General features: G+C 41.4%; 5 protein-coding genes across 5 annotated transcripts; 2 read left to right on the plus strand and 3 right to left on the minus strand.

Annotated features, from left to right (window-relative positions):
- Positions 1-277: 277 nt before the first annotated feature.
- On the minus strand, positions 278-1827 carry Bfra_001305 (putative synaptobrevin protein). The gene is made up of 4 exons (XM_037331739.1): positions 1549-1827; positions 865-1026; positions 737-806; positions 278-687 (listed from the first exon to the last, which is right to left on the minus strand). The coding sequence occupies exons 1-4, from the start codon at positions 1663-1665 to the stop codon at positions 668-670; spliced, it is 369 nt and encodes a 122-aa protein (XP_037195893.1). The 5' UTR covers positions 1666-1827; the 3' UTR covers positions 278-667.
- A 1721-nt stretch (positions 1828-3548) lies between these two features.
- On the minus strand, positions 3549-5619 carry Bfra_001306 (putative transcription factor cys6 protein; the record flags this gene model as incomplete). The annotated part of the gene is made up of 5 exons (XM_037331740.1): positions 3549-4618; positions 4681-4827; positions 4880-5213; positions 5264-5357; positions 5510-5619. 5 exons carry the CDS (start codon positions 5617-5619, stop codon positions 3549-3551), a joined length of 1755 nt encoding a protein of 584 aa, XP_037195894.1.
- Positions 5620-7292: 1673 nt separating this feature from the next.
- On the plus strand, positions 7293-7634 carry Bfra_001307 (uncharacterized protein; the record flags this gene model as incomplete). The annotated part of the gene is made up of 2 exons (XM_037331741.1): positions 7293-7374; positions 7405-7634. Coding segments are annotated over 2 exons (312 nt in total), but the record flags the coding sequence as incomplete, so codon positions are not given.
- A 1184-nt stretch (positions 7635-8818) lies between these two features.
- Positions 8819-10228, plus strand: Bfra_001308 (putative cell wall glycosyl hydrolase protein; the record flags this gene model as incomplete). The annotated part of the gene is made up of 2 exons (XM_037331742.1): positions 8819-8912; positions 8964-10228. 2 exons carry the CDS (start codon positions 8819-8821, stop codon positions 10226-10228), a joined length of 1359 nt encoding a protein of 452 aa, XP_037195896.1.
- A 3576-nt stretch (positions 10229-13804) lies between these two features.
- Bfra_001309 (uncharacterized protein) lies at positions 13805-14635 on the minus strand (the record flags this gene model as incomplete). The annotated part of the gene is made up of 2 exons (XM_037331743.1): positions 13805-13955; positions 14166-14635. 2 exons carry the CDS (start codon positions 14633-14635, stop codon positions 13805-13807), a joined length of 621 nt encoding a protein of 206 aa, XP_037195897.1.
- Between the last annotated feature and the right edge of the window lie 272 nt (positions 14636-14907).

Raw genomic sequence — 14907 nt, forward strand, 5'->3', positions numbered from 1 at the left:
AATTATAAGACGAAGTACTCCCTCCATACACGAGGACTAGCCTTATTCTCTTCGTTAGCTAGCAGTTCAGTTGCATGCATACCCACCTACTTTCTAGCAGCACGAATATCATTCACCATTAACACCTCGCCATTGCCCTTTCACACCCCGACCAAAATTACAATACACTACATCTCATTCACTCACAGTCACAAAACAACCCATAGGTCTAGTATAAAAAGTCATAATCTCTCCGTTCATTCAATTACCATCTACCAAATACTACAAGATACAAATTCCCCTTTCGAGCTGAATAACCCATTCATCCATGTTCAAGTTCGTAGTCTGATTGAAGATCGTCGACCAGAAGCCAAACCAAGTTAGATCATAAGAAATGGATTAGAGGCTCATCAAGTCAAACGATATCAAAGTGACGCCTTCATGAAAAAAGAGGAAGAACCGATCATGTAAAAAATCTCAAAAATCTCAACTCCTGAATCGTTAAAAGCCCCTTCGTTGCCCTCCTAGCTTTGCAGATCCCCCATGCAAAAGCCCAGAAGGATCTGGTGTCAAGTGTTTCGTTCCATGAAAGTCCGTACAAACATTCATGTATCTTTTCTTTCATAATCTCTGTACCCAAGTATGCCGTCATGCAAGTCCGTTTTCCCATTCTTCGTTCGTGCTTAATTTAATGCTTGGTAGCAACAACTGGAATCTCATTAGTCGTGAACCCATGAATTGGTTTAGAGGAACTCACCAGCAGGAACTACGATGATAATGATTAAGATGATAATGCCTGCAATCAAGCACATCCTCATCTTCATATCCTATTGTCCAAAATGTTAGCCCAGCCCCCTTAATTTTTTACCAGAGATCGTCATTTACCTTCCACCACATTTGTTTGCGGACTCTGTTAGCTCCACGACGGAAACCTTGCGCTGAAACTGCGAGACTATCGGTTTTGTCTTGAAGGGAATCTAAATGGGCACCACGTTCCGAGACCTTGTTGATGTTCTCGCGCATTACACCAACGGTATCATCGATAGTCTAGAAGGAAATAGAGGTCAGTCAAAGCTCTGCAACATAAATCAAAATGCCCTCGGGTTGTCAAAGTTGTCTGGTAAATTTGGGGCCCCTTTGTGATTGAGAAAGTTTTGCCAATTACACATCGCTCTCGAAATCTGAGAAATCGTTGTCAATAGGTAGAGTCGCAACCACCATGTCTCCGGTATTCTAAGATGTTGTCGGCGAGATATGATTTACATCGGAACTCGTGTTCAGGCGGCTAAAACACATGCGCAGCAAAACCAACATCATGTACTTTATCGATGCCAGCACGATCTACACCTCTTCTCAATCTCGCATTTTGAGAAGATATCTTCAAATCGTAGTTATCGAGCGCAATATCTTTGTTCTGTGGATTGTTGATGCTTATCGCATGGTCGGTCGGTCGCAAAATCGTCATATGCATGATGATGACAGGGTGACAAAACTCTCCATCAACTCCCGAGACTCAAAATTCATCGACAGACAACTTCTCTACCCGTCGGAAGATTGTATATCACTTACAGCTTGTAATGCCGCCGTCCTCTGGTTACCTCCTGCTTGTTGGGATCCTGCACCTGCACCAGCAGCTCCTCCGCTGGGGATATAAGGATCATATTGAGGTTCTCGGTGGTCCGCCATTGTGATGTGTTTGTGGGTAGAGGTATTAATTTGATCGTCGAGAGGTCGTAAAATTTACTTTCGCTGTTATTGAAATGATAAATGGCTCAGCAAGAGTTCGTGTCGTAAATAAATCGAGTTGCGTAGGTATTTGTTGTTATTGTTTTGTTAGAGATGGAGGAAGATGTGAGTGATGGAATAATGGGTTGAATAAAGTTCGGGTTCTGGAGCACGTTTAGAAGCGAAACAACAGAAGGCCCAAACGTGATTGATCTTTGCCAAGGGGCTTTTCAAGGTTAATGGCTAATTAATAGTTTGCTTTCTTTGAACGGCAGTGATTCAAACTCAATAATCAATTTAATTCAATTGAGTATCTAAAGAGAAAATGAAGATGAAAATGAAACAATAAACAGTACAAGAATAAGAGGGAAAGGCGTACAATTTATTTGAGTTCGAGTTATTGAAATACGAACGGCTTCATCGGAATCCGTTCTAATTCCAGTTGCTTGCCAACCCTTCTGTCTACGCAATTCATGATGAGCGCCAGCCATCCAACCCATCCTGCGCCTGCTTAATCTACACGTGATACTCCATCAAAACCCTGTCGTTGTAAATTCTGGTGGCTCTTGAGAGTTAAAAGAAGATGGCTGTGTCACAGTGGCGAAACATTGAAGATTTCACAAAGTCCTCAAAGAAACGAATGCGGAACGTACTTGAATCTGATAATACGTTGGTGCAGCTATCAATGCTGTCAATCTTGTCAATGCGACTCGTCCCGTCGAGGTTATATTATTATATTTTGGCTTGACGTGTTGATTTGCATACATTTGTAAATTTATTGTGGGCAAGTTTGACAGACCCTTCCCCCCGGATTTTGATACATTTATAACAGACCTGGTGGACCTAAGCTTCAATTTGTAATCATTATACTCGTATTTGTTTGGCAGGTAAGTCAAGAGTCAAGATTCATGAACTTCAAGTGGTAAGTGGGAAGCATAATAGAAGCTAAATCTCATGAGCATCAGTTGAACTATTATATAGATAGTCTAGACGTCCGCCTACATTCTCCTACTCGTCAAAGGTATCGAAAATAAAATATCGAAGAAGTTAGTAAAACTTCGCATCCCCAAACTACCCAATTCATAACACCTCCTTGAACACCATATCTCCAATCTCATTGCCTCTCCATAAAAACTAGAAACGCAGAAGTGAAATCCAAACACTTTTATCCTAACTCCCCTGTGCCCCAAAACCCCAAAACATCAATTATCCCACAATCCATTCTCCCCCCAAGTTGTATGTCGTGTAAGATGTAAAAGAAAAAGCTAAATATGGTATAAGGAGACAAAGAAATATCGTCAACTAAAAAAATGACAAATATGAACACGAGAATGTCAGAACAAAGAGAATAAATGTCATCGTTTATCGTGATAAATCGTGGAAAAGAAGAAAAAGAAGTAGTGGCGGAAGAAGAAGAAGAAGAAGAAGAAGGAATAAATAAAGAGAAAATCGACAGATCAAAATAAAAAGAAGTAATGAATAGAATTAAGAGCAATGAAAGATCATGAGAATAGTGAGCTATACCGCGTATTGGCCGATTGAGTGGTGGTTTCCGATATCATGGAACAAAAATACAGAACCCTATAGATTGTTAGATAAATGAAAACATAGACATGAAATTAGTGCGATCAACGTACCATCGGAATTATGAAAGGGTTTTCTATGAATCAGATAGCCTTGAGAAGAAACGTCAAAAAAATATGATGCAAAAAAGCATCGAGATGTCGAAGAAAACAACCCCCTCTCCCCTCTGAAAGAAAAGCGGTCCACACCAAAATGACTTGCAACTCAGCGTTAGACCTTAACATATTGTTGAAGACCTTTAGACTGGGCTTCGGGTGAACTTAAGACGAATTCATAACAAACCCTCGTTCTGAACCACGTTCCCACAGAGGTGGTGAAACAAGAAGAGACCTTCGTCTTGGTCGTGGAGATTGAAGTATGGGTGTTTGAATCTCCTCGTATACTGTTGGCGACATCAAATTTATATCATTCAACGGCAAAAATGTCGATTTCGTCTTGATTGGCCCTATTTCCTCGGAATCTAACAGCATTTGTCCGATACTAGCAATTTTTAGAGCATCCCATGTACCTTCACGTCTAGGGCCTGCTTCCCTTAAGATAGTGACCGCATCTCTCCTTATTTTTTGATCAGGACACGCGTATATCACAACGAAAAGAGAAGGAATGATCCCCGCATCAAAGACGAATGTCTTCAAAAATCGAGGATCGGAAACAAGCTTTTGACTGAGAGAGATGATTTGACGGAAGATGGGAAGGAAGTGATCGGAAATCCTGTAATCAAGGAAAACTCCTTGACCCATGAGTCCTATCCCGAGAGCCTTAATCTGAAGAGTGGTTGCAGCAATATAATCTGCATTGCCCGAAGGAGATTGTGCATAAGAAATGATTGGCTGAAATGCTCTTTGCCAATCTTGAAAGCCAGAACTGAACTTAGGAAACTCGAATCCTGTGAGGATAGGAGATGATGCTTCTGGGTGAAGCTTCTGAATTTTTGAAAAGCTGATTGCCAAACCTTGAGGAGAAAGATCCGGTGATGCCAAGCGCCGTTGTAGGTCTGCCCTTGGTATCTTTGGGAGAGAGTGGTATAGCACATGTTCTAAATGAACTTCGGCTTCTGCAAGATTGTCAAGTTGTTGAGGAATGTCTGGTTTGGGTATATCGGTTGATATGAGATCAAGGACCTTGTCGCTCAATGAATCTGGATCATCTGGTCGTGTCACGATCGCCAGGGCAAGGTGAAGATACGCTGTAACAATCTCATTTTCTACCAGATCCGGCGCAGGAGAACTCAATAATGGATTGTGGTGGGGATGACTTGCAATTACTTCATGATGGTGCATCATCTTGAGTGCACTATAAATGTGTTTGTCGGCCAACTGAGTGTTGCCATCTATCAGATGTCGAAATCAGTAACTGTTTGGTAGAAAGGCTCAAAGAGAGAATCGAGCTTACGAAAATTCTCAAAGCAAAATATGATGATAGACACAAGTAAAGGTACGCGAAGAGAATTTTGACTCGTTCGGATAAGGTTACGAAGATACCGAATGGATCTTCCATATTGCTTCAGAGCGTATCGACGATGCATCTCTACTTGATCGGCTATATCATACGGCGATTAGCACTACATCATCAAGTAATCCTTGAGACTTACAAATCCTCTTTAAACCAATTTCGCCTTCTTTCGGATCCATGCATTTCGAGACTTTCATTGCTTTGCTCAAAGCAGCGATTGCGGTGGCAGCATGCCGGACAGACGTATCAGTATGACAAGATTGAAGGATGATGACGTTAAACAGTTTCTTTTTATACCCTCCGGCGAGCTCAAAGACGGTCTCTCTACAGAAGAAATCAAAATATTGAGCCTCTTGTTCATTACCGAAGTTCAACACGGAGATACTGGGTGGTATTGAAAATGGGGGAGATTCCACGACTTCTTGAGATATGCCAGTAGATATAGTTGGACCCATCAGCCAGGCCGGTTTATCCTGAGAGTAGTGTTAGCATTGCCAGATTAGAGGATAGATTGAAGATATACCTTAGGACTATACTCGTAGCCATCACACTTCCTCCCGAAGTTTATACATCGCATGCACGATGGCTTGGTCTCGTCACATTTGACCCTTCGCAGCCTACAATTGAACGAACTATTAGTGAATGATCGAATGGTTCTCTTTCAACATAAGAAATTTCAGTATGATGAAAGAAACCACAAACTTCATACTATCAACATCCAATCGATCATGTGGATCAATTGAACATTTCAGTCACCACTTTTACTCACTTGCAAGTGGTACACCCTGTCTTTGACTTCTGCCTGCACGCACGTGTCTTCCTAAAAGACAGTGGAGATGGCCCTCCTAACGTGATATCTGAAGAGAAACTCATTGCCATCTTGAGAATATGGCAATGATGAGAAGTGAAATGTGAGAATATGAAATAGCCAATTAAGAAAGACGAATTGTGTGAGACAATATGCTAGCCTAAGAAACAGGGCTAGGATAGGAGAGAAAAGGAGTAACAGTGAGAGAGGAAGCTTGGGGAGATCCGAGACTTCTAAACGCGCGCAAGATTCAAAATGAGAGTCAGAGATTGAAGTCAGCGTTAGGAGATCCGGCTCCTTGATGAGGAAATCAACTACGTGTATAAGTCTGCGGCGGTAAAGATAACAGCGGTAAAGATAAAAATGATTCTTCCATTACTATATAGGGCTGGCGATGGAGATAAAGTACTCCACGCGGATGTGTATTAAAAGCAGTAATCATATCGTAGTGCTCATTGTTGATGATACAAACAAGGTGATGTTGTTGGAGTGTGGATCCCGAGTGTTGTATTTTTTGATGCTATGTTTAAAAATAGAAGTGACAGAAATGCAAAGACAAGGTTACAATTGGTTGAATTAATTTTCAATAATTAGTGACCAATATATCTTCCAATCAAACGAGGTGATTCTATTTCGAAAGTGTCGTAATCCTTGACTTATCCCCAATTAATCCTTGCTCCGATCTTATCTTCTCATCAAATCCCAAGGTTTCCTTAAACGCGCGACGGTGAGGATAGACGATTCCGTGTGCGTGCCTTGCATGAGATATTTGCAGAATCCTTCGAACATCCGTAAGGTTATTAAGTGATCTGTGCCAAATCAGCCAATACTACTCTACTCGATGGGGATGGGGATGGGGAGATTAAATCCCATTTCTATTTGAAGATACTCATACTTCGTACTCACTCACTCATGAGAGACGAGGCTGAAGAATCCCTTATTTGGGATTTGGCGCGCCGAGACGTTGAGAATCATCGTTTGTAGACGCATCAACCATCCGTATTAAAGTCATGGGCCAGGGGAATTGGAAGTTCTTGAAGGATGCAAAGGACCCGAATACGTACGGGAAATGGCGATACCAGGAAACGGCAGATCTTGCAGGATTTCTTCATACCATTCTTCACTTCGCTCACTAAGAATAGAGACAAATTGTATATTACTCCGTATGTCTTCGCATGCCCGGGCAATCCGTAGGGCTTTCAACCTGAGAGTCCGGGAAAAGATTGGGTGCCGCAAAACTCAACAACTCTTCAACGGGTGTGCATAAGCTCAGGATGTAATGAGGTATTGTATATTAATACTTTATCGCATTTCCGTTCTCTTCAATGTCAGCTCCTGCTCATTGAGCATTGTTGATGTGCCACTCCTTTTATATAAGGTTGTCTTCCTTTCTTTGTTAATTTTGATGTGTTGGCTGTTGGCCATGGCTACATCTGACACAAATCCACCATGAGTTCCATATGACGGTATGCCAATCGCCCTAGCAAAATTGAGCTCCACAGTGACAGTGACAAATGATGATCAAGTAAGGAAAGAGTCGTGCAATCATCAGAGGTCAGTTTATGAGGTATGGAGGAAGTTGGCTAAGCATGGGATTAATTCAGAGGCACAGAGCCACAGAGGCACAGCGCCACAGAGCCACCTCGCTGCCGCCCGAGGATTGGATTCATGTTTGATCACATGATCAATCACGGTATGAAACACCTCAGCCAATGAGCGCACAAAAAGTTGAGCACAAGCACAGAGGCTGCCATCTCATTTATGCTCCACTAAGTTTCCATACAGAAATTACGAAATCCAAACGGAACTTTATTTCGACCTTGTAGGTAGGTAAGATTACTTGGGGTAGACTTCAGAGCAAAAGGACTCTTCTCTTCTCGCTGAGACATTACGACAGCCACATCACGTTGGCTTGGCTACAGATCTATTGGAAAAAGAATCCAAGCTGGAAGCTCTTGGAATCATCACCATTCTGTCCATGCCAAGTCAACCATTATTTATTTGCCTAGGCATTATGCAAAGTCCACCCACCTGCACCTGCACCGGTTGTCTGACCAAAGTCGGTTTTCCGTGGTCATGGAAATGATGGAAATGACTGAAATGACGGAAATGGTATCGAATGATTCGGAGTGTTGAATTGACCAAATCACTGGGTGGTTATGGAGAGAAGACAGAAATAATTCATTCGTCATCTGAATAATTGCAACAACTTTGATGAGTGAGCGATGGACTCGTTAGGTAGATGCCCTCATACCCAGGGAGGTCCTTTCTTTCTTTTCTATAGACACGCTACCTACCAGATGGTACCTGGATAGACATGCATTCATCCGTTTTCTTTTTCTTTTCTTACCTTACCAAGAAATGAAATACGAGGCTTGGATTGAATTTCTTTCAAAACCTTCCGGACCGATCGGAACATATTGTTCTTTCATGGAACACAAGTTTAAGAGCCGAGACTTACCATTCTCCACAACCTTCTTCTTATTCCATTTTCTCAAGTGTACTACTCACGAATCGGATCCAATACTGTACCGTTAGCATACTGCACGGTACTTGATTTAACTAAACACCGACGAAAGTTCGTTCCTCGTTCTCCGTTCCTCTATTGCTTTTTACATTCTTGGTGTTGAATTCCAAGACTACTCCGCCTCATCATCCTTGCTTCTCTTTATAAATCTGCATTCCCCGCAAGATCATCATCTAGGATTCTACCTCCACATCCGCGCCTTCCATCAATACGAGAGAATTCCAAACATTCGTCACTACCTACCGTGTACAACACAACCAACCGTTACTTTACATTCAATCAACCTCCTCACTCTACAACTACAAATTTCATCAAAACAACACACCATTTATTTCCATCACAATCATCCTATTATGGTGTTGGTGCCGGTTTTGCTACAATCAAATCGCTTGTCGGCTTAATTTTTGGGACTTCTGCTCGCTCACCCCAGAAATTAATTTGGTCGTTCAATTGTTCATGGTTGATCTTGTTTCTTGGGAAAATAGGGCATAGAAAGTGCGAGGAGAAGAATTCAATCGTTTATCCTGTCCCGTTTGGAACCATTCTCTGGATATAATTTAATTAAAGGGATTTCTTACTGTCGTTTTCGAGGTTATTACTGAATATTCCGTCATATCCACCTCTGGTGTGCTTTGGTATCTAGACGTCATTGACCCCGGCGCTTTTTCAACCGGAACACCTATTTAATACTTATTACACAAAACCACACAAAATTACACAAACATAAATACCCTCTCTTAACTATGAAGGTCTCGAAGTCTTTATCGACTTTCGCTACAGCTTTAATAGCTGGAAGTTATGTCGTTAATGCGATAGAAGTTGATCTTGATTCTCCGGGTATATATCTCGCCCTTTATGTTGAATATTATATACTGACTGCAACTTCAGATTCTATCAAGACCGCAGCGGGTACGATTGCGTACGATATGATGTCCTACTACAAAGGAAACCAAACGGGTGGCATACCCGGAAATCTACCGGCTCCATATTATTGGTGGGAGGCCGGAGCAATGTTTGGCTCACTGATTGACTATTGGTATTACACAGGCGATTCATCATATAACGATGTTACTACGGAAGCTATGCTGTGGCAGACGGGACCAGATAATGATTATATGACCCCGAATCAAACCAAAACGGAGGGAAATGACGATCAGGGATTTTGGGGGTTAGCGGCTATGTCTGCAGCCGAAGTGAATTTCCCAAATCCTCCCTCAAATAGGCCTCAGTGGCTCGCTCTTGCGCAGGCAGTTTTTAATACTCAAGCTCCTCGATGGGACGATAGTACTTGTGCTGGAGGTCTACGATGGCAAATTTTTACCTTTAATAACGGTTACAATTACAAAAATTCGATCTCCAATGGTTGCTTTTTTAATTTAGGTGCGCGGCTTGCAAAATACACCGGCAACGATACATATGCACAATGGGCAGACAGAACCTGGGATTGGATGGAGCATGTGGGGCTTATGGATCAAAATTACTATGTTTACGATGGTTCTGACGACACTCTGAATTGTACCCAGCTCAACCATATACAATGGACTTATAATGCTGGAGCTTTCCTTCTCGGTGCGGCAAATATGTATAACTATACCAATGGAAGCGATATCTGGCGTGGACGTGTCGAAGGTTTACTAAATGCTACCCATGTTTTCTTCGAAGATAATGTCATGATGGAGGTAGCTTGTGAGAACAACGGAAAATGCAATGTTGATCAACAATCATTCAAAGCATACCTTGCTCGCTGGCTAGCGGCTACAACAAAAATGGCACCTTTTACCTACGATGCTGTGATGGAATTGCTACGCCCCTCAGCTAAAGGAGCAGCCGCATCATGCGTTGGAGGCGATAACGGACGCACTTGCGGGCTTAATTGGAGAACGGGACAATTCGATGGATTTTATGGAGTGGGAGAACAGATGTCAGCTTTAGAGGTCATCCAAAGTAATCTCATTGCGCAGGTTGCAGGACCAGTCACTAATACCACGGGTGGAACAAGTAAAGGTGATCCCACTGCTGGATCTGGGAAGAGTCCGACTAGCTATCAGGCGACACAACCAGTTACGACGGCTGATAGAGTTGGAGCAGGAATTCTTACGACAGTGGTATTGGTGATTCTTCTTGGAAGTATCTGGTGGATGATTGTGGATTAATGAAGTGAGGACTTATGAAAATATTCTTGTATATATATTGGTACTTGGCACGGAGACGAAACCTCCTACAATTATGGGTATTCGATGCGTCAAATTTGGGATTTCTCTGTAATTTTGGGCGGTAGATGGGATATGGAATCGAAATCTTGGAGTTTTGGGGCGTTCAGTAGGGATTGGAGTGGAACGGGTCTGATTAGGGTATCGATCTGATGACGGTCTACATGATAAATGAAGATATTGGGAAAGGAAATACGCCGCCGCGCATAATACTTACGTGCATAATACGTACGTGCATGGACTAGGATTAGGAAATGGAAGTAGAGGGTAATACTACATGCGGCACTTGGAAGGTATAAGGATTGAATCATCAAATTTGGTTGGAGCATAGTTTGGTGGGATGTGGAGTGAGGAGTAAAAAGAAATTTTTGTCATCTTTTGGTTCCTGTAACTTGTGAGATGAGATATTGAAAGGAAATAAATGTAAGATGGTGATTTTTTTTCTTCTTATTTTCCCTTTGATGTGAAAGATGCAGAGGTTGATGTTGAGATGGTGGGATGGTGTGAGGTGAGGTGTTGTGGTTGTGGAAAGATGGGAGTTGAAATTTAGATGTGATGTGGAGTAAACGGTGTGAGAGAGATGGATAAGGCTCGGGAGTATGTGGTTATGATCATGTTTGTGTTTGTGTTTGTGTTTGTGTATATGTATATGTATATGTATATGTATATGTATATGTATATGTATATGTATATGTATATGTATATGTATATGTATATGTATATGTATATGTATATGTATATGTATATGTATATGTATATGTATATGTATATGTATATGTATATGTATATGTATATGTATATGTATATGTATATGTATATGTATATGTATATGTATATGTATATATTTATATTTATATTTATATTTAAGAAAGATGTTTTTGATTATTGTTGGAAAGTGATTTTGATTTTGACTTTGATTTTGACTGGAGATATGTGGTATGTGTGTAGTATAGTATAGTATAGGAGATGGCATGGAGATGGATAGACGAATAGATAATACTAGATGCTGGATACTGGACACCGGATGGAGAATATCAGGTTCTAGATAGAAGCTAAACGCTAAATATTAGAGTAGAGTCTTACTTGTATTCTTGATATATATCTCTGGTTCCTGGTTTCTAGTTTCTGATTTTTGGCTTGGGATTTGGGATTTGGTGATTTGTGGTTTGGGATTTGGGGTTTGGTGGTTCATGATTTGGGATTGGTGGTTGGTAGATTAATGAATAGATGGATGGATAATCAGCTGTTGATATAGGGGGTAGGGGGGGGGGGGGGGGGGGGGGGGTAGAGATGAGATGAAGCGTATGTGATGGAAGGTATGTGATGGATTGATAAAGGGTATATAAAAGGGGGTAGATAGAGATAGAGGGTTTGAAGAAATAGAGATAAGAAGGTAAAGATGAGATGAGATAAAATAAAGAGTATGTGAAAAGGAATTCGATGAGGGAGAAAAAGGAGAAATGAGTTGTATGTATGTAGAGATGAGATGAGATCGTTTGAATATGATGTGAGTGTGAATTGATCTGGGTGGGAGGGAGGTATATAAGTTGAGTATATGTGTTGATGTGATACAGGGTGAGATGAGTATATGAGTGTATATATGAGTGTGAATGGGAATGTGAGTGTGAGTGTGAATGTGAGTGTGAATGGGAATGTGAATGTGAGGATGGATAAGTATGAAATGGATTGAGATCATGCAAGATGGTTTGAGTGATGGAGTGTAAATATAAGATGAGATGAAATGAGATAAAGTTAAGTATATAAGTTGAGCTGGATATGTAAGTTGAGTATATGGGTTGAGATATTGTATTATATTGTATTGTATTGTATTGTGTATTGTGAATTTTACTTGAGTAGTTCTTTTGATATCGATAGTGCTTAGGGGGAGGGGAAGATATGTTTGAGGAAAGATGTATGAGGGAAAAAGAGGGATATGTGTTTGAAGAGAAGGAGAGAGAGGTAGATGAGATAGATAGGTAGGTGTGTAGGTAGGTGTGTAGGTAGGTACCATTAACCCTCCATCACGAATCAAAACCATAGGAGTCCACTCAAGAAGATAGAAAGAGATAGAGGAACAGTCACAAGGTTCTCGCAAAAGAGGATAGAAGCCGAGATCAAACATATAAATCTTTACCAAAATCTTTCCATCAACTGAATTTTAGATCAATCACAAACGCATTCATTACACAAGTTTAAAGAGGTAAAAGGGATATTAGTTTTGTATTGTTTGAATGATGTTTAAAAGTTTATTTTGTATTATGTGTGCGGAAGGGAATTGAGGTATTGGAAGTGTTGAGAAGTGGTAAAATTGGGGATTTTTTGTGGAGGGGATGGAAATGCGCATGGAGTCTTTCTTGTAGATATAGAAGAGCGAGGAAGTATAGAATTATTCATGCCATGGATCAAGATTACTTATTGATCTATTGTAATCGCGACATTTGCATTTATCCGGGAAGGGGATGCGGTGTGGATGGGGTGGTTCGCTATGGTTGCTTACGGTGATTCTACGTATGTGTAGGAGGAAAATATCGTGGGAATTGGATTTGAAAGGTATAGATGGAGTGAATATAGATAGAATTCAGAAAAGAATTGAAAATGGTGACTTCTATTAATCTTGGATCTTGTAATGTGATGTGATAGATTCTTGGAAGATGGAACGTGAATTGATTGTGCTTGATTTCGGTGACTTGTTTCGCTTAGGTATGTAGACCGGAACTTGGTACGGAGAGATATTGAGATGAGTAACTATGGAGATGAGTGGATGTGGGGTAAGGGGTTGAGAAACCATCTTGGGGGTGGGAGACTTCTGTGTACAGGATATTTGGGAATAGGGAGGGTTGGTGTGATTGTTGGGGTATTGGTGTTGATATTGGTGTTGGGTTTGATATTGATTTGTGTTTAATGGGGTAGGGGAGGGCAAGGTAAGGTGAAGTGGCGCAAATAGAGGAAAATAGAGAGGGTGTTGTTATGATAACATGGCTTGATGAAGTTCATGTCGGCGCGGTGGCGTGGGTAGGGAAACTTAGAGTACTGGAACTGGAGGAAGTAATGGATTGAATGGCTAGGGATGGGGAAAGGCAGGTTGTGATGATATGAACGGGATTGGGGGATGGGGGGATGAGAGATAATGGTAAGAGGGATATCGTCGATGCAGTTTTGGTAAACTCAAGTGCGTTTAGGGATACACGATTCTCGAATATTGGATGCAAGAGCGGCAGCGAGGGTAACATGTTTATTGCATGTCTAGCATCTAGCCGTTTATCATTCACATCGCTAAATATCGTAAGTGCATAAAAGATATTGGGGCAAAAATGGCTTCTACTTCCTAAGTATACAACCAGTTCCAATAGCCGCTGATGTATCTATCTACGGTATATATACATTTATTTCTCTAAAAAGAAATCTTGGAACAAAATGGCTATATACCTTTCTCTAACAAGAAATCCTAGAACACAATGTTAGCAAGTCTGCTGCCATAGGATGCATTAATATGAGTCTATGACTTACTTGCATCTGCCATTAGTCCAAGCAGATAGCTTGCTCCATCGATGTACCACTGGCCTGATAAGAAGCGATTCTTCTCTCCCTTTCCTCTCTTTCTGCTTGTTCCCTTCTCTGTCTCTTGGCTCGCTGCCTTGCTCGCCTTTCTGCGATAGTAATTTTGGGTCGACTATGAGAATGGATTAGCAGACGATACATGATAATGTTAATGACTTGCAACTGATTTGTATCTCAAGATCAAAACAAGGTATGAAACGAATTCAACATTTCAAATCATCTGAATGTTCAAATTGAATTAAGATATTCAGATACCATCATTATAGGACTGCAGTCCAGACTATTTGGACCTCTGATTGTCAAAAGGGGAAGGAGAACCTACACAAATCCCCAATCGTCAACACGCATGCCCAAGTTAATAGCAAGCTCTGCGTTCGCTTTTTTTTGGAGTGCGGCAGCGGCGGCAGCTTTCTGCTCCATTTCATACGCTTCATCAAAGTTCACATTGAAGTCATCAGGTAAGCCATTACCTTCTGCGTCCTCGTCGACCTGGCCATTTTCAGCTTGTGGCTCAGGTGCGACGACGACAGCGGCAGCGGCAGCGGCTTCTTGCGCTTTCTCAATGTCTGCTTCGAAGTCGTAAAAGAAGCCGTCTTCTTCGGAGGTCTTGTCGACCTGGCCGTTTTCGGCAAGCGGTGCGCTCGCTTGAGGCTCGGAAGCGAGGGCGTGGGTGGGGGCGGCGGCGGTTTCTTCTTCATATGCTTTATTAAAGAGATCATCGAAGTCTTCAGGAAATTCATTCTCCTGGGAGGCCTCGTCGACCTGGCTGTTGTATACCGATTGTGCAGACATTGCTGAATTTGGAAGATCTGGTATGGGAAGAATGTTTATCATGGGAAGAATGTCTGGTATGAAAAGAATATATGGGAAGAATATCTATTATGGGAAGAATGTCTGGTATGGAAAAAATATCTGAGATTTGGTTGATGTAGGAATAATAGAATCATGAACAATTCTTATATACCAAATCATATTTCCATCTGGACCAGCTAAACTACCCTAGATCCTGTTTTGGTGCCGGTTGTGAGTCAAGATTTTGTAGTTCATGTCTAGTGCTGGATCTG

This window comes from Botrytis fragariae (genome assembly GCF_013461495.1).
Source record: "Botrytis fragariae strain BVB16 chromosome Unknown tig00000006, whole genome shotgun sequence".
In the NCBI taxonomy this organism is placed as follows: domain Eukaryota; kingdom Fungi; phylum Ascomycota; class Leotiomycetes; order Helotiales; family Sclerotiniaceae; genus Botrytis; species Botrytis fragariae.